Consider the following 19,185-nt stretch of genomic DNA (forward strand, 5'->3'; position numbering starts at 1 on the left):
GCGAGGTCACATGAGTAAGCGTAAACATATACATACATCCATATTCATAGTGAGTGACATAAGCGAAAAATATATATGTGAAATTGGAAAACCGTTATAAAACAAAATCTGATGAAGAATGATTATAGTATGTAATGAATTTCTCTACTATCATTATACTTTTTAGATTATTTTACTTTAAATCTGCAAAATATTATTTATTATTGTTTAGATATGGAGATAGAAAGGAAAAGGAAAGAAACAACTCAAAGAGATAAATTATTATTACTCACTAGAAGAGGTGAAAATGCAGGAAGGAACTTGATAATATTATATCATACCTGGATATTCAACTTTAATATATTATTTATTTTTTCTATGTGAAATATATATATATATATATATATATATATATTGATAATAAAAATATCTTTAATATTAATTAAATGATTTTTCATAAAGATTCTACTTTTTTTTATTCGCACTGTTCTTTGCCCGTTTTTTCCGTCACATTATATTTTAATATTAATGCTTAACTTTATTAAGCTCTTCGGGTGTGAAACGCAGTATTGTTGAAATAGCATTTAACATATGCCGTTTACTAGATCCGTCATTTGTTGTCAAATAATTTATGAATACATTTTTTAAGTATTCCAAATTCGCACCTTCTCTCGACTTGCATGCTTCCAGTCTGTAATACAAATTTTTTAAGTTTATGTTTATGAAATTACATATTTTTATAATTTATTATTTTTCTAACATTTTTTTATTAGTATTATTATATAATGATTACCTAATGATATGCTCTTTCAAAGATTTAGTCTCCTCCTGTTGTTGCTCTTTCATATGAAATATTTCTATCTGTTGTTCTCTTAATGATGCTTCCAATTCTAAAATCTTTTTCCTCAAAGACGATACTTGTACTTCTTTCCTAGACAATTCCTGAGTGTAATGCAATATCTGAGGACTGTCATTCGTTAATAGTTCTGTTACCAAATCGGTAACCGGTTCGACAGTATTCTCGTATCTTTTTAGATGTGTTTTAGTTTCTGTTGTAGCAGCAGTCTCCTTGTTAGGCAGTAATGCACGAAATGATGCTTTTAGAGTCAATATTTCTTTATCTTTTTCTTCCATGAGAGCCATAGATCTTTCTCTTTGTCGGAGTAATTGTTGTTCAAGGGTAGATATTCTATTACGATATTCGATGTCTTTTTGATGCAATGTATGTTCCAATTTTGAACGTTCTTCTTGAAGCAACTAAAAACGTATACAACGTGATTTATTTTAATTTAGAACGATTAAATATATGGAAAGTTTTGTCAAGGAATAAATTTAAATTTTTGAATTAACTGTTACTTAGTGTAATAGTAAAGTGTGCATAACTGTATTACCTTTTGTTGATGATCCAATTGTTCTTGCAAACCTTTTTCTTTATTTAACATTTCATTGCTCATCATACGTATTCTTTCTTCTAAATTACTATTATGCACTTTGAGAAGATTTAATTGAGTCTTATCATGATTCTTGTCATGTGTCAGAGATACATTTTGTCTTTGTTGTTGACCACCACGAATATTAGATGACATATTATATTTGTACAGTTGATGCTTGTAATCTTCAAATTCTTGTAAAAGTATGTCATACTTTTCTTTATAATCGTAATGTTCATCCCATAGATCTAAACTATTCAGCAATGCTAAAAATAAAACGAGTTATTAAATTATTTACTTAAATTCTAGTCTTATTTTGCATTTTATCGTTGATTAATGTCACTTACATTTTATATAAGTTGAATCTTTCTTCTGATGATTGAGATCTAACAAACGAGTAAACATAATTTTTATCTTGGAAATAATTTCCTCTGGCTGATTATTCGACATCATGATTTCACTATGCTCATTATTTTGCAAAATAGCTAATTGATCCTTTAATTTTTGAATAGTTAATTGATCCTGTTGTCTCAATCTGTCATAGCTCCCAACAATCTCGGAGAGTTCAGCTAATCGAGCTTCCAAACAGGCCACTCTTGCTTCATATATCATTGTCGATCCTCTTGCTTGTTGCTCTGCAGCCGTGGCTCTTTTTTGTTCCTAAGTCAAAATGTATAAACTATTATACACAACAATTAAATATATAATGTGCTAAATAATATTTGATGAAGAATTTTGTTTTTACTTCACGAATTGCATTCAAATGTTGCTTCTTCATCAAGGCCATCTCAGTTTGTAGGGAAAGAAGAATCGGCGGTGTTTCCTTTGCCGCTTCTTCGGCCTGTTTAAGTTTGGTCTTGGTGATCTCTAGTTCGGCTTCTAGAATCTTGCATTGTGTTTTATTCGCGAGATGAGTCTTTAATTGCCCCTCTAATTGTTCTTTGCTGCGTTGCTCGTTATATAGTAATTTTTGCAATTCTCTGTAAGAGCATACTTGATACTTTTTATCATAAATTAATTTATTATGTAAAAACATGTACTTTATACTTTTTATCATATGTTAATTTATTATAATGATAATAATCCTCTTCCTTTGGAAGTACCATGCAAATGGAGCATAATGTACAGAATCAAATTATTAACATACTTTAGCTTCTTGACAAAATCGGCGTGTTCTTTCTCTCTGTCGTGCCGTTCCATAATTAATTTACATTTTACGTGTTCGATTTCGGAATGATTGACATTTTGAGCCTTCTTTAGTCTTTCTTTTAGATCTTTAATTACTTTCTCACACTATAAACATTAATGTTTACAATTATTATTACATTAAACAATCCTGATAGTAGATATCAAATTTCTCACTTCATCACGATCGTTTCTCAATTGCTTCTTATCGATTTGAAAATTGGCCTCCATTTTAGATTTTTCTGCTGATAAAGTAACCAACTGATTCATTAATACACCCAATTGATTTTTCAACTGCTCCACAGTTTCTGTGTCTTCAGAATCCGTCTGACTTTCACGTGACTAAAATTAAATAGATTATTAAAAATGTACCATAAAGATTATTAAAAATGTACCGTCATTGAACTTATAAAAAAATTAATTATTATACCTGTTGATTGACGAATGTATCATTTTTAGATGTAGATGATTTATCTACTTTTGGTTTATCTATTTTAAGTGTATCTTCTGTATCCTTTACACTAAGCTCTACAATCTTCTCATCTAAAATATTTTATTTTTATAATATAGAGTTAAATGATATTTTAAACAATATTTATGTATCAATATAAATATATATACCTTTTTCATCTTGTTCTTCTGATTTACTATCCTCGTCTTGCACAATAGTTTTCTTTTCAGCAGTTGTCATTGTTGATGATTAAAAAATATAATTATAACTCATTAACTAGCATCTGAAACAAAATAACAGAACAAATTTTTACATAAAATATTATAATTTTTCATTTCATTCATTTTTATAATTCTAAATTTTTATGACAAAGAAGCTTTAAAAATAAATATTATAACTTCCATTCTGTTAATATTGGAGAAGAATCTGAGATTTAATTTTTTCTTTGAAATAAAAATTGTTTTATAATTGCATTAGGTTAAATTAAATAAACACTTATATATTTTATACTTGATTGTATAAGTTTATTGAATCATTTATAAAAAACATATATATACATATGAATGCTTAATCAGATGCATAAATAGATGCATGGTTAGAAAACACTTTTGTCTTCTGTATTATTGAATTTTTCATCATTAGAAATTGAGCTAGGGTAATAGAGTTGGGGATTCTATTTCCAATGTTACTGGCCCACTGTTCTGTATGCAAACTTCCATCATTGCGCCAAACTTACCATCTGCATAAGTTCATCGAAAATAAAAGTTTTTAAAATTTCTTTCATATTTAACTCACATGTATATATTTTCAAAATACAAAATAAGATCTATTACATTATGTTAAATTGTGTTATTAGTGCAGTACCTTTAACTAATTCTGGAATATATTTTGTACGCAGTTCAGCAAGAAAGTTCATGTAAAAGGGTTCTGATTCTTGTGCAGGCATAGCTCTATGAAAATCTAACTTATTTCCTTTCAAAACATGATACAATGTGAATTGACTAATGCACAATATTTCATATTTTTTATCCACTACACTTGCACCCCATTTTTTACCCTTGTCGCCGTCAAAAAGTTTGGTATTCAATATTTTTCTCACTCTATGACATAGAAATTTACGTTGAACAATTATATGCACTTGTATATATATATATATATATATATATATATATATATGCATCAATAAATAAAAATAATATTATTTTATTACATGTATTCCATATCTACCGCTTCATCACCTTTCTTTATACCAATTAAGATGCACAATCCATTTCCAATACTACTAATAACTTCTCCATCAACTGAAAAATTACATTTGAGTCTAATTATCGTGGAGTGATATCACAACACTCACAAAACTTGTATGAATTTATATTACATAAATTACAAGTATTTCTCGAAAGGTCATTTACAGTACATCATAAATTTCTTCTTGTCATACAGAGAAAATTTATGTAGTTATATTATATGCATATTAAGTCTAATTATTTGAATATCAATATACTTATTGGTAGAAAATACTTCCAACCTAGAAGAAACTTTACCTGAAACTGAAGCCTTTGATACTCGTTGTATAACTGCCTTCATTTCGCAAACTGCTTGATCTCAATATCCACAAGACTCGCAATCATACGTTATGTCTATGTCGACAAATATCCCTTTCTCTGACTAACAACAAATACAATTATTACAGCTGTAGCAGCCTACTACCAGCAGAATATACACGTATACACGACCACGAATGCGATCGTATTTTAAAGGCAGGGGTTCTCAAAATGTCAAACGTCAAACACTCCTGAACACTATTTCACGTGCGTTGACTACGAATAATATGACATATATATCGCTAAAAGTTCAATAGAAAAAAAAGCAGCAAACAATAGCAATATTTATGCTTTTACATTGAATAAAAAATGCAATCAATCAATACAAATCAATAAAAATCAATGTACGCTCGCATAACTTAATTCAAACGCAACTGAATTGCCCTCTCGCACATACGTCACTTCGCTAGTCGCAGATGCAATTCGTTTCTCGTATGTATACAGACGTATATATCGATACGATCGTCTAATTATTAGCAAATACACGATCGAGTCGCGTACGTTGGCGGCGAGCGGAGGCGCTAAATGGGCGGTTTGCGGGGTCTCGTTCTAGTGATAACTGGTGATAAAATCGTCGGCGGCGACCAATGACAGGCGAGGGAGCCCATTTCCGCGTACATACGTACGAGCCTCTCACGGTACCGCTCCGCTGCCTACGTCGGACTTAACGAGCGATTGTTTACAAGCGCGCGCGCTCGGGTCCTCCCGCTCCCGCGATCTACTACGGAGTACATAGCGTAGCGTGTGTAAATAATAATCGCGCGCGCTCGTCCGTGTCGCGTGTCGTGTCGCAGTATTCGCAGCGGCCGCCCGACCCCGTCGGTTCTCCGAAGGTGAGACATCCCCGAGGGATGTGCGCGTCGCGACGCGTCCTATCCCCCGTCGTACTCGTCGTACGCGACGCGGGCCCCGCCACCGCGGCGTACATCGTGTGTACACCACCGTGACCCACTTGTTGCGTCTAGGTTATGGCGTTATAAACAAAAATATGCTGCGCACAATAGACGCGTCCGTCGTCAGTCGCGTCGCGAGTCGTGAGTCGTGAGGTTTGTCGCGCTTGCCGGCACCAGGGCATGGAGGCGGGCCCGGGCCTGAGCCTGTTTCAGGGCACCGAGAGCATACAGCTGAATACGGTGGCGCAGAGGCTCGAGGAAGAGGAGGAGCAGGAGGATAAAAGGCGACGTGAGGGGGAGGTAACGCCAATCTCTTTTCTCTCTCTCTCTCTCTCTCTTTCTCTGTAGAATTGTTGGTGCACGCGTGCGTTCACGATTCGTGAGGAGATTGCATGTGTAGGAGCTCCCCTATGGAATTTTGCTGTGTGCAGAGAGAAATTTTACAATGTATTGTTACATTTTGCAAGAGAGGTGGAAAATGATATATCCAAGTCCACACATTAAGTGATGATGTGATAAAATTTTGTCACAATTTTTTGATACAAACTGATACTGCTATTCTCTACGCTAGGAAAACAATGCATAAAGTCCACTGTGTAGAGTCCTCCTTATCGAGCAATTTCATTATTGTACTCTGAAAGAACAGAATTTGGAGAAGAACATATTAAATTTTTATTGTATAAGATTCTATTGCAAAAAAATTGACATAGAAAAAAAGGAGCTATATATATGTATAAATATCTATTGCATATAGTCTCTTTTTTTCCTTTGAAGAATTTTGCAACATTGTGTATTTTGCGATGAGAAATGATAAAAGTTTATAGAAATATGTCCAAATTTTATTACAATTGTTGTCTTTTCAGCTCCAGGTTCTCATGACAACGGCATTCAATGATTTAGAGAATGATGATGACGATGGCACTTCTGTCGATAGTAGCCACTATCAAGATGATAGTATCAGAGATACTGATTGCACCAATACAGTAGTCAACTCTGGCCTGGAATCGGTTACATCTGCCAAAAGTCAGGTAGTGGTGCAAAAGGAACTTGATGTCTATAATCACATAGGGAATGTGAATAATTACGATCACGATGTGATAACAAATCACATATCTGACTCCGAAATCGGTGGAAATGTGCAGGCCGATTTCGATTTATGTAGACAAACGGGAACGCCGTATGTCAACAACAGATTCAACGACAACAGCAACAGCAATAGCATGCTGGATACGCCGTATGAATTATCAAAACCACCAACTGGATACCCTCGTAAGATGCATCCACAGTCGGTTGAGGAGTGCACGTTCGGCGAAACTTATCCCTACAATTATGAAACACCATCCAATCATTATAATACTCACAAACCCAAGAAATACTCCAACAATGGTTTTACCGATATATATGAAAATAATGTACAAAGTAAGCAGATTCAGGAATTTGGTGGAGGCGATAACGCTACCTCGGATCATATAAATCATTGCTACAAGACTAGTCCAAATGGCAGGTCAATAGATGATGATGTAGCATACAAATCAGCAGAGTATAATAGCAAAGAGCAACTCGAAGTATTGTACAAAGTCAGATTAAGAGAGATCGATCGTTTGACGGATGAATTACAACAAGTACAATCGGAAAAAGAGGATGAAAAAAATCAACTGACGAGGAAATTATTGCTGTTACAAGCGGAAGTTGACAAAATTAATATTTCCAGGACTCAAGCGCAACATGCGCTGGGTAAGCATAAAGGAAGCTATATAATCATTGGAGTTTAAGCAAAAATATATATACTAGTATTAGTTATTGATATTAACAATATTATCAAATATGTATAACCAAAGTAATTTTAATTATTTTGCCTATTTAACAATATAAAATCAGACTGAATTAATTTTTTTAGTTGATGCTAAGGCTGAGATAAGTGATTTGCAAAGGCAAATGGAGTCTCTAAAAGAGAAAAACGCAGTTTTGGAGAAGACAAATCAAAATGTAAAATATACATATATATATATCTGCATTTTATATTGATTAATATTAAGTCTTGTAATATCAATAATATTAATTTTGTGTAGATAACGGAAGAATTGAATATTGCGAGAGACTCTGTCATAGATTTGCAACAAAAAATTACTGTGCTAGAAAGAGCACAGATGTTACAAACAAATGATAAGACGCATGAAAAATTTTTGAAACAGGCGCAAGAAAAACATGCGGTGGAAATGAAAAATATGCAGACTCAGATAGATGTTCTTACAGACAAGTTAAATGTCAAGGTATTGTCAAACTCTTTCTTTAAGTTATTTTTCATATTTCGCATATATATTTTCTCTATAATTATATTTGCCACAGCTGCTCAATATGGACATTGGCAACAATAATATTTGGGCAAGTCATTATTGATTATTTTTGTAATTGTGCAGAATATATTTTTTAAAGCTTCTTCAACATAATTTATTTATTTCAATACACAGAAAATGATTAATATATATGCCTAATAATCATGCATTTTTAATATAATAAATATAAACCTGATATTTTATTTCTCTTTATATTACTGTACACATTTATATGTAACGTTAATATTTAGTTATATATATTTAGTTTCCTATATTGTTATCTTTTAACAGGAGACGTCGTGTGTTACTCTCGAACATAAATTGAACGATGCTCGAAGAGCGCACGAGGCTCTCATGGTGGAGAAGGGTGACACCATGAATCGATTGGCGCAAGCATTGGAAGAAAGTCAAACCCAATGCCGCAATCTTATGGCCACAAATAGTGCGCAGCAAGTAATGCAATTACAAGCGCAAGTGAAAATGTTGACTCAAGAAAAGGAAGAGCTACATAAAACTGTAGATGATTTGCAGGTAATTTGTGTGTGTGAAAGATTATGTTAAATATATTCCTTAATTACCCAAAAAATACACTAATTATAAGAAATTGATTTAAAGATAAGATTTTTATTATATAATTATTTATAGAACAAATTGGAGGTAGTCAAAAGTGATATAGCACAATACGATTCATTATTGACCACAACTTTGGATGATGAATCTGATTCAATTAGACAGATGAAATTAGGTGAACTTCATAATAAATCGAAATCAAAACCAGTTGACGATATCACAAATAAATTGAAAGGCGAGCTGCAAAGGTAAGATCGTCTATATATATTTTAGTTTAAATCTGAATTATTAAATATTGTATTAAAAATCGTTTATTTCTGATATATGTAATGTAACTTTTGGTTAGATGTCTGGCTGGTCAAGCTGTAAAGAGAAAGGAAATAAATCGTTTAGAAAATACTCTATCACAGAAAGAAAAGGAGTTAAACAAAGCTCTAATGTTAGCTGAAACGTGTCGACAGGAAGCGGCGCGGTATGCCAAACGAATTAACGAATTGGAGCAAGAATTAAAATCTGTATTAACAGACGAGGCCATGAAAGCGAATGCTAAAATACAAAAATTGTCAGATCATTTAAATGATGTGAGAAAACAATACGAATTGTTATATGATGAGAAGATTAGCATAGAACAAAAATTAGAAGAGGCTTTAGCTGTTAACCAAGAGAGACTTAATAAAATGCATCAAGAGACTATAGAACAACAAGAAAAAGAAGCTATTGATGAATATAACAAAGAATACTTGGAGATACATGCTAAAGCCATAGAAAGAGTAAAGCAAGAAGCACAAATGGAGATAGTACAATTATCGTAAGTATTATTTAATTTAACATTTTCTGAATATTTTTAATAAAAACTGTTATTAAGAAATATTGTAAAAATGTATGTGTACAAATGAAATTTCTATTTTTCTAGCGTACAATTAGAACAAACACAAAAAGAGTTAAGTCGCGTAAAAGAATTATACATAGATGTATGTGGAACAAAGGAACAATTAATAAATGAGCATAAAAATGAAATCAAAACATTAAAAAATAAATACAGTATAATTGAATCACATCACAATGATGTAGAAAAATTAGAAAACGAATTACAAACGCAGATTAAACTGTGTAATAAACTAACTAGAGAATGCGAAGATTTCAAAAGCAAAATAATCGAGTTGGACAAAGATCTGGTATATGAAAGGAGAAAAAAAGAGGATCATATGAAAAAGATACATTCTGAAATAGAACGAGGTAAGTACTGAATATTATAAAAGAAGAAATAAATTACATTATATAGAAAGCATGATGTCTATAGTAATCAAACAAATTTTATTCTAATTTAATCAATATTCCATTTGAAGCGAAAGAAGAAGCGTTACATGAATTAAGAAATGCACACCCGAATCAAGAAATCAGTTTTCTTCTACCAGATCATTGTTCTGAACATTTAGAAAAAATTAATCAGGTATAATTGAATTCTTACAAATTTTCTTATGCTTTTACGTTAATGTTTTTACGTTTTTGTAAATAATCACTTTATTCTATTACAGTTGGAGGAAGATTGCAAGCGTTTGGAAGAGAAGCTTCAAATCGCCATGCAGGAGCAAAAAAAATTATCTGATTATCAAACTGAATTGGACGATGCCAGATTGAAAATAGCGCAAATGGAAATCTCGCAGGAATCGTGGAAGAAGAAATATGAGAAAATCGTCAATGAGAAAAAAGATCTTTTTGCAAAAGTCTCTAAATTAGATATAGAATTATCGAATCTAAAACGTACCACAAAGTTCGAAGACTCGGACGACGTGAAACTGAAGATTGCTCGGTTTCAAACAGAAAATGAGACACTGAAAAGTCAATGCGATAAGCTACTCGGCGAAAGAAATACTTGTAAAGAGAAAATCGCTGAACTTGAAGCAGAGTTGTTCGATACAAAGAAAAAAATTATCAATTTTGAAGGAAAATTACGGAAAAGCGGCGAGGTAACACTAAATTCGAAGAATGAATTGGAGAAAGAGCTCTCTTATTATAAGGATTTGGTTGCGCAATTAACTAGGTTAAATAATTCAAAAGAGGAATTAGTCAATGACTCCGCGACATTGGAACAGAGAATGCAACAGCTTCAGCAGGATTTACGAAGCAAAGACGAAAAACTGAGTAGGCTACTGAAAGATTATGAGAAACTCAAAGATGAAAGAGATCAATTAGTAATAAAATTGCGAAATCAAGCCAAACAATTCGAACAATACGTCAAAAGTCAAAATAAAGTCTCCGCGGAATTGAATCTGTCTCCTCGTAGTACGAGCGATAGTACCGATTTTCAAAAAATGAAGGAGATTATGGCAAAAGAGGTACGAGAAGGAATGGAACAGAAAGTGGTGAAGGAACTTAGAGGAATTGAGGAACGGAATTTCGAAAAGCGGAAAGAACTAGAGGAAAAATACAAAACTATTGTTTCGGAGTGGCAAACAAAATATAACGAGAAAAATCAAGAAGTAATAATTCTGCAAAACGAAATAATGGCGGAAAAAGCAAAAGTCAGTCAAATTAGTCAAATTATAGGGAACAAACTGGAAATTTGCAATCGAGAATTGCAAGCACGAAAGTTTCAAATCGAAAAATTGGAAGCGGATTTAAAGAAAAAGGAGAACGAAGTTGAAGAGGATAGAAACTGGATGGCTCAGATGATGACCGGATGGGCTGCTGAGCTTAAAGAGAGTAAAGCTAAGGAGACGGAGAAGAATGGAGAAATAAAGAAGTTGAAATCTAATGAAGAGAAATTAAACAGTAAAATCAAAGAGCTGAAAGATAAAGAGATACAGACGAAGAGCGATATGGATACGTTAAAACATAAGTATCAGAGAGCGAAAAAGAGTGCACAGAATTATAAGGTGAGTAAAACATTTGCTAAATTATTTTTTGTTTTATAAAAGATATGAAAATACGCGAAAAGATGCGAAAAGTATTACGAATGTATGTGCGGATTTTAGAGTTATGCGAAGAATGGCAGAGAGTTTTTCACAAGTGAATGCAAACGTATCGAGGAGGGATACAAAAAGGCCATCAATGAAGTACAACAAAACTTTTCGGTATACAACGAAAAGTACGCCGCAAAAGTCAAGGAACTTGAGCATCAGTATACAGAGAAAATAGAACAAATATGACTGGAGTACAAAGATAAATGTTGAAGTATGTATTAAGTATTTTTTAAATATATGCAATATAGTTTCTTTTTTTCCAGCTAATATGTAGTTACAGAGGCTAGATATCTTCTTTGTCTGTAATGTAAAACACATTATTGTACAACATTTTATTAGCAGAGTTTTATGTTAGGGACCAATATATACATATAAGTAAAAATGATATATTTCCCAGTAGAATTATTATCGCGTTTGCTTGCCAATCTCGATTCATGACAAAGCGGCGAACGTTAATTGTAGCTCTATAGCTATAGACATCTGAAGTACAATTATCTGGTTAATCGTCCGAGTACTCTAACTGGATAGTAATGTTTATATATAAGTTGATACGTCAAACGTATGAATAGGAAGGAGCCGTTTTTACATTAACCAGTATATATTATATTACAATTTTTTAATAATTCGTCTATAATTTAAGACGAAACACGACATGATAAGCTCACAAACAAAAGGAAAAGCTTTAGTCACGTGTTTCTACCGAGCATTATTATGACATAATATGCAAGACTGGATCTCTATTGGATTTTTCTCTTTTTTTCTCTTATGAAAGTAAGTAATAAAGAAGAAAAATCAAAATATGTAGACATTAAGGAAAACATTAATTTTCACTTCTTGTAAAAAATTAAAGCACTATTCCGATATAATTCTCTCTCATCTCTCTATCAAAGAGTTGTTTATCTTTGAATATTGGAATTCGTTTATACATTTTATACATGTCGCTAGAAGGGATAATCAGATCTATATTAAGATTGTACAAAGTGACTTTTACAATGTAGGAATTTACTTTACATATAAAATTCTTGTAACTAAGCGAAAAATCCGAATTGTATTAAAGATTTTTTAATGCGTTAAGCAGCAGGACTGAATAACAAAGATCTTTACATTATCCTTACTCTTAAGTGACTTAATGTGTATATTTAATTAATGGTAACGATAGCTTTCGACGAAGTATCGAAGACGTTCGTCTTTCTTCTTTACATTGAAAATTCGACGAAACGTCTATTCGAACAAATAAGACGCCATAATTAAATTCGACGAACTCTCAATTTTTGTAATTTGCTTATTTTATTATGCAATTGTGTGCAATCTCAGAAAATGGCCAATTATATCATATCGGCTTATAAGAATATAATATAAATTAAACATTGTATATCTCTATATGTGAAGATCTTGATAAGATTGTTCGATACACACCGCGGATATCGTACGTTTAAATAGATAATATTAATTTACCAGTGTCATTACACACTTACAGACAAACACGCGCATACACACACACATACACTGGATATAGAGAAGTATTATTAATATTAATTAGTTATTGTATTTTTGTATATGTAGAGTGAATTAATTTATTTTTTGTAATAAAGAATTTATGTCGCTGTCAAAATATATCGTTACATTTTATTATTTTATCTTATTTTCCACACTATATTCCTGATGTGTGTGTATGTATATAGGTTTATCTTTGAAATAAATATGAAAGATAAATTAACATAAAAAATTATAATCGATTAATGAAAACGTTTGCGATATTGAAAAATATGATAAGTGTATTAAAAATTATATCAAGAGAAATGACTGACTTGAACAAACTGTACTATAAATAGCAAATTGTAATTTATTTAAACCTATAAAACTTTATATAGTTTTCTTTCTCTATACATATCTCTTATATAACTATTCTTTTCATATAAATAGCATTTGAAATAAATATCCAAAATAATTATTGATATTAAATTTGAAAAAATATCCAAAATAATTATTGATATTAAAGATATTAAAGATATTGATATAGGATTGTCTCATTAAGACCAGGAAAAAAGAATATCTCTTAAAATTTATGTAAAATGACGTTATGTGCACGTGCAGAACCTGTAACATATATGAGATGTGGGATTCAAAGTGGATCCATTTGTTTTACGACATCTCGTATACGACGCGGCGGTAATGGATTTGAGATTGTTTATCAGAACATTGGCGTATTATTGGACGTTTTTCAGTAAGCGACACAGAAACATAGTAAGTGCATCCAGAAGCGCAACCGCTCACTGAGCGGCTAAGTAGTAATTGAATGTGATTGGTTTCTATCTTTGAATTCACCAATCACATTCGATTGTTACTTAGCCGCTTAGTGAGCGGTTGTGCTTCTCGATGCACCCAGTGAATCATTTCATCCTTGTTTATATTCAACAATAAACAAGGATGAAGTGATACATTGTGTCCTATGTCACTTGCTATCATAACGACTCAGGCTGAGAGCGCGAATTCTTCAGTGAATACACGGATCTCGTTGAGATCGCATCATGAATCTATCGGTGAGGATATTGCTACTGCTCGTGATCGCGCTGTGCCAGTCGACGACGCAATTGACGTTTCGAAATAGATTCGCCGAGAACCGGCGATTGACAGTCAATTATGACACGCCGCCACAAAGCACCAGATACATATATGATATCAAAACATTCAACGTGCGCGTGAGTTATGTCATACATGCTCCATTATTACACACATACACACACACACATAATTAATAATAATAAATAATAATAAATAATGTTATTAATAAAAAATAATAATATAATTAATGAGTTATTTATTATATTATTTTTTTATTAATTATATTGTTATATTAATGATATACACACATATATGTACCCTAACAACATATATGTCCAAAAGACGTTCATAGAATATCTGGAGGACAGCCAAAGGATATTTTATGTCCTCTGGATGTTCTCTCGATGATCTCTGGACATCTTTTGGACATATGTGTTGTTAGGGTATGATATTGTATATGTACATTTATATGTATACAGGATGTCCCAGGTATCTATCGTACAAAAAAAAATTATAAGTTCACACAAAAAAAATTATAAGTATATAGAGCTCGCTAAACTGAATTAAAGTCCTGCCCCATTTTGCACAAAATCACATAAAATTTCGAGGTATTAATTAAAAAAGATCGGCCAATAAATGAGCGATTCACGTGGCTAGGCAGTCCAGCGAGGATGGTCCTGCCCAAAACATGCGACTGCTCGACAATTAACGGTGAATATCAGGTAAACGAAAAACGAAGTAAAAATGATTCTTATAAACTTGTAAACACCGTATCTAAAAATCTAAAAATTTTTTTCGAATTCTTAACATTCTTTTGAATAATTTTAGAGTTTTATGTAAACATTTAAAATAACTTTGATGATTAAATACAAAAAAATCGAATCTGAAAATATGGTGCGTTAAAGTTCACGCATCGCACCAAATCATGTAAAATCAATTATTCTTCGGAGTTGTAGTTTATTTTACAATAGTTCTGTATCAAATATATCAATAGTTCTAGCAAATTAAAAGCAAAAAATCGATTTTTGATAACTCGAACTATAATTCGTATAAGAAAAGTGAGATCGGATCGTATTTTTGCGATATTTCTATGCGATTTTGTAAGAAATTTTAATCACTTTCTAATCAAATAATTATTTTTCAAATAAAAACCATTTTCAACATTTAAAAATTAACATTTATTAAACAAAAAATTTTTTTTACCGACTCTAATCCATCTGATAAGAATTCTGCGCAGTATTTCTTGAATTTTACAAATCTTATAACTTTTCCCTGTAAAATAATTATAATATTTTAAATAAATATTGATTTTTAAATGTTGAAAATGGTCGCGAGCAGTCGCATATTTCAAACAGGTGATGGACCATCCTCGCTGGAATGACCGACTGCCTAGCCATCACGTGGATCGCTTATTTATTGGCCGATCTTTTTTAATTAATACCTCGAAATTTTACGGTTTTACAAAATGGTACAAGATTTTAATTCAGTTTAGCGAGCTTTACTTATAATTTTTTTTGGACGGAAGATACCTGGGACACTGTGTATATATATATTAGTATTTTTTTTATTACTCTATTATTTTTTAAAAACTATTAATTCTAAAATATTCATGGAGAAACACTGGTAATTATTAATAATTATATTACTATTAATTTTATAATGTATTTCAAGGTGGATCACTTTAGTTTCGCCGTACAGGATACTTTCAATTTGCGATATCTCATAAATGATACCTGGTGTAAAACTGTAAAGAATGCTCCTATATTTTTCTATACCGGAAACGAAGGTAGAATCGAACTTTTTGCAGAGAATACGGTAAGAATAATCAATTATTTTTATATTTACTAATTAGTATGTGATATTGCATTATCGCTCAATTAATCATGTAATGGTTTAATTAAAGGAAATGTTGATTGTATATAGGTAGTAAATTTTGCACATTATTTCATCTGTGATATTTCATGAGAAATATATGTTTCTAAGATTCTCTTCTACTCCAATACTTAGAAAAAAATATATATCAATTATTATTATAATAAATTTGAAATTGATGCTAAAAATACATAAAATAGATAAAATAAAATATAGATTGATTCTTTTGTAAAATACGAGCCACCAACTTCTATATGTTGCGTTAGTTCGAATTTTTTTTTTGCACAATCAATTTGAATTATACATACTTAATATACAGGGCTTCCTGTGGGAAATCGCGCCAAAATTCGGTGCACTGGTAATTTTTGCCGAACATCGTTATTATGGCGAATCGCTGCCCTATGGGAACCAGTCTTTCGCGAATCCGCGGTATCTCGGATATTTGACGTCTCAGCAAGCCCTGGCTGATTATGTGGAGCTTATTGGATACCTGAGATCGAAGGAAGGATTCGAGTTCAGTCCGGTCATAGTTTTCGGTGGTTCGTACGGCGGTATGCTTAGCGCTTGGATGCGCATTAAGTATCCTCACATCGTCCAAGGGTACGTTTTATCACAAGACAAGCGATATCTTGGTCATATAGCTACTATATAAAGCTAAAGATATGAATGTATGGGAGAAAAATATCACATAAATATAATTGTTATATTTAGTGTTGGATTTTATGTTATTTGTGCTTGATAATCAGCGGAGTCAGATGTCACACGATAACATATCTAAAAATCAATCTTATCAATATAGATTAATTCAAAATATGTTCGAATTTTTCTTTGCTCAGTTTTTATAATTAGATATTTATGAAATATATATTAAAAAATAAATTATAGATGTAGTAGAAAATTGAAATTAATATCAAAAAATCTCTATATTTTGAATATAAATATATAGTTTTATATGTTAAACATATATATAATTTGAGATATATATGTGATAGTATAAATTCTTAAAAAATAATTCTTACATCGTGCCAAGATTGTAAACAATATTGTCATAATATGTTGCAGTGCGATTGCAGCTTCCGCGCCAATTTTGCAATTTACCGACATCGTGGAGTGCGACGCTTTCGCTCGAATAGCAACATCGGATTATTATGTCTCGAATCCAACGTGTCCGCAGCTTATCCGGAAAGCATGGAAGACGATAACCGAAGTGACTTCAAATGGTAGTGAAATAATTCGCTTATAATTCATCTTTATTCGCACGTTATTTCTTTAATTCTTTTGTTGTTCTTACGCTTTAGATGAGGGTAAAAAATGGCTGTCAAGCAATTGGAAGCTATGTGAACCATTGAAAACTGAAGAAGACGTCCAAGTGCTGAAAGATTTCCTGCAGGAAATCTACATAAACATGGCTATGGTCAATTATCCTTACGAGACTAACTTCTTAGCGCCGCTGCCGGCCAATCCAATTAACGTGAGCGCTTTAAATTTCAAGTTTTTTCTTCAATATGAATTAGTCTGATAAATGTAAAGTCGCTTATAAATATTCTTCTATTATTTAGGTTTTTTGCCAACATTTGACGAATTCTTCGTTGACGGGAAAACCATTGTTATCAACACTTTATCGCGCTATTAATGTTTACACAAATTATACTGGTAAAGCGAATTGCACTTTTACGAAGAACACGACGCCAACTTTGGGTGATGAAGGATGGGATTATCAGGCGTGTACAGAAATGGTGATGCCGATGTGTACCGATGGTACCAATGACATGTTCGAACCGGCAACGTGGAATTTCGACGACTACAATAATACCTGCTTTAAAAAATATTCAGTATCCTCGCAACCTCATCTGGCTTGTCAACAATATGGCTGTAAAAATCTTGATACTGTGACTAACATCCACTTCAGGTATATAAATAATATTTACAAAAAATTAAGAAAAATATTTGAATTTTTTCGATCGTATATCTTTATCTTTTATGTATATATGATCTCATTTCCAATCTTGATCCTGTGTTTCTCTAGTGATATATTATCATTATTTTATCTTTTCAATTTAATTTAATTTAATTTAGGGAAATGTTCTCACTTCTCCATTTTTTCATTTTATTTTTACTTGTCTTTCCGTTTCTTATATATATATATATATATATATATATATATATATATATATAAGAAAAAATATATATATATTTTTTGTTAGCAACGGATTGCTAGATCCGTGGACGAGCGGAGGCGTGTTGCGCAATTTGTCTTCGTCGGCGACTGCCATCATAATACCGGACGCTGCGCATCATCTAGACTTACGAGAGAGCAACAGCAACGATTCGTATGACGTCATTTTAACGCGCAAATTTCATCAATACTCCATCAAAAAGTGGATCGCAGAATACCAAAGAAAATTTTAGAATTTGATGTGACGAGAAGAAAAGTTATCGCGCGGAAAGAAATTTTGTCGATCTATTTGAAATTCTTTTCCTTTATTTCTGAAATTATAAATACAAAAAACAGGACGTACGCTGCAACAAACAATAAATAATCAACGCTGCCGTGGACTAATTACTTGCTAAATGAAGCATTGATAAAAACTTAATCGAAAATATACATACGCGATAGTATTTCGATATCACAGTAAATAATAAATGCACATGATTCGTCAGGCATTCTAAAAGAATTACGAGATAAAAGAATAAAGATGCTCTTAAACGACGAAAAGTATAAAATATCTGAAAAAAATGTCTCATCTCTTTCCGACGTTTTCACGATACATTTCAGACATTTGCGTTGTCTAAAATCTCTTGTTTCAAATCTAATATCACTAGATTACGTAAAAATGGTTACTTTATCAAATAAAAATTCATAACACTATCGAGATTATTTGATACTAATACTCGACATTAATTATAAATATACGCACTGTATTATTTCTAGTTTATGTCCTTGTCGCTTTGTATAATTTTTGACGCGAAGGAATTATGAAGAGTATAGCGAAAACAAAGCTATTAAAGAGATATATACGAATTTCTAAATATAGAATAATTTTTTTTCTTAAGAATGTCGGATTTTAAGCGAAATCCATAAATATCATAATCTATTCATAAATATATTATGATTTTATATTATCGATTTTCTCAAACTTTCGAATTCTTTTCATTGCACAGGTACAGTACGTTTCCATTTTTCTAACGGACTTGTATTTTTCACAATCTTGATCTCACATATATTGTTAATAAATAAAAAAATGCATTTCTAATAATTTAAATACACAATTTACACATATGTATGTGCTTGCATTTTGGAATATTTTTACTATATTATATTCTAAAATAAAAGTAAAAAATT

The 19,185-nt window shown here is 31.7% G+C and overlaps 3 protein-coding genes across 5 annotated transcripts; 2 read left to right on the forward strand and 1 right to left on the reverse strand.

Annotated features, from left to right (window-relative positions):
- Positions 1–442: 442 nt before the first annotated feature.
- Positions 443–5,287, reverse strand: LOC105254098 (D-aminoacyl-tRNA deacylase 1). 2 transcript variants are annotated; one of them, XM_011262597.3, is made up of 10 exons: positions 4,590–5,287; positions 3,216–3,328; positions 3,025–3,137; positions 2,772–2,936; positions 2,557–2,702; positions 2,155–2,389; positions 1,757–2,069; positions 1,371–1,675; positions 773–1,236; positions 443–670 (listed from the first exon to the last, which is right to left on the reverse strand). In XM_011262597.3, the coding sequence occupies exons 2-10, from the start codon at positions 3,283–3,285 to the stop codon at positions 505–507; spliced, it is 1,977 nt and encodes a 658-aa protein (XP_011260899.1). In that variant the 5' UTR covers positions 3,286–3,328; positions 4,590–5,287; the 3' UTR covers positions 443–504. The 2 variants fall into 2 exon arrangements, with proteins under 2 accessions (XP_011260899.1, XP_011260907.2); XM_011262605.3 differs by lacking the exons at positions 443–670; positions 773–1,236; positions 1,371–1,675; ... (4 more) ...; positions 3,025–3,137; positions 3,216–3,328 and adding exons at positions 3,583–3,784; positions 3,910–4,145; positions 4,256–4,346.
- A 22-nt stretch (positions 5,288–5,309) lies between these two features.
- LOC105254120 (centrosomal protein of 152 kDa) lies at positions 5,310–12,942 on the forward strand. 2 transcript variants are annotated; one of them, XM_025412671.1, is made up of 12 exons: positions 5,310–5,842; positions 6,406–7,276; positions 7,440–7,528; positions 7,612–7,812; positions 7,889–7,924; positions 8,167–8,406; positions 8,521–8,693; positions 8,792–9,253; positions 9,359–9,681; positions 9,792–9,895; positions 9,981–11,321; positions 11,421–12,942. In XM_025412671.1, the coding sequence occupies exons 1-12, from the start codon at positions 5,723–5,725 to the stop codon at positions 11,592–11,594; spliced, it is 4,134 nt and encodes a 1,377-aa protein (XP_025268456.1). In that variant the 5' UTR covers positions 5,310–5,722; the 3' UTR covers positions 11,595–12,942. The 2 variants fall into 2 exon arrangements, with proteins under 2 accessions (XP_025268456.1, XP_011260930.1); XM_011262628.3 differs by lacking the exon at positions 7,889–7,924.
- An 835-nt stretch (positions 12,943–13,777) lies between these two features.
- Positions 13,778–18,306, forward strand: LOC105254089 (lysosomal Pro-X carboxypeptidase). Its single transcript, XM_011262585.3, has 7 exons — positions 13,778–14,107; positions 15,642–15,785; positions 16,162–16,442; positions 16,905–17,062; positions 17,141–17,313; positions 17,402–17,751; positions 18,047–18,306. The coding sequence occupies exons 1-7, from the start codon at positions 13,937–13,939 to the stop codon at positions 18,249–18,251; spliced, it is 1,482 nt and encodes a 493-aa protein (XP_011260887.1). The 5' UTR covers positions 13,778–13,936; the 3' UTR covers positions 18,252–18,306.
- The last annotated feature ends 879 nt before the right edge of the window (positions 18,307–19,185 follow it).

The sequence above is a fragment of the Camponotus floridanus genome, unplaced genomic scaffold (genome assembly GCF_003227725.1).
Source record: "Camponotus floridanus strain SB8 unplaced genomic scaffold, Cflo_v7.5 scaffold54, whole genome shotgun sequence".
NCBI lineage: Eukaryota > Metazoa > Arthropoda > Insecta > Hymenoptera > Formicidae > Camponotus > Camponotus floridanus.

Bases quoted from the DNA above. Each gene is read 5' to 3' on its own strand.
- LOC105254089 (XM_011262585.3), top strand. From the start codon at position 13,937: ATGAATCTATCGGTGAGGATATTGCTACTGCTCGTGATCGCGCTGTGC. The intron at 14,108-15,641 runs GTGAGTTATGTC...ATGTATTTCAAG, and splicing joins TCAAAACATTCAACGTGCGC to GTGGATCACTTTAGTTTCGC. The intron at 17,314-17,401 runs GTGAGCGCTTTA...TCTATTATTTAG, and splicing joins TGCCGGCCAATCCAATTAAC to GTTTTTTGCCAACATTTGAC.
- LOC105254098 (XM_011262597.3), bottom strand. From the start codon at position 3,285: ATGACAACTGCTGAAAAGAAAACTATTGTGCAAGACGAGGATAGTAAA. The intron at 2,390-2,556 runs GTATGTTAATAA...ATGCTCTTACAG, and splicing joins GATTTTGTCAAGAAGCTAAA to AGAATTGCAAAAATTACTAT. The intron at 671-772 runs GTAATCATTATA...TTTGTATTACAG, and splicing joins TTGAAAGAGCATATCATTAG to ACTGGAAGCATGCAAGTCGA.
- LOC105254120 (XM_025412671.1), top strand. From the start codon at position 5,723: ATGGAGGCGGGCCCGGGCCTGAGCCTGTTTCAGGGCACCGAGAGCATA. The intron at 5,843-6,405 runs GTAACGCCAATC...TTGTCTTTTCAG, and splicing joins AAAGGCGACGTGAGGGGGAG to CTCCAGGTTCTCATGACAAC. The intron at 8,694-8,791 runs GTAAGATCGTCT...ACTTTTGGTTAG, and splicing joins TTGAAAGGCGAGCTGCAAAG to ATGTCTGGCTGGTCAAGCTG.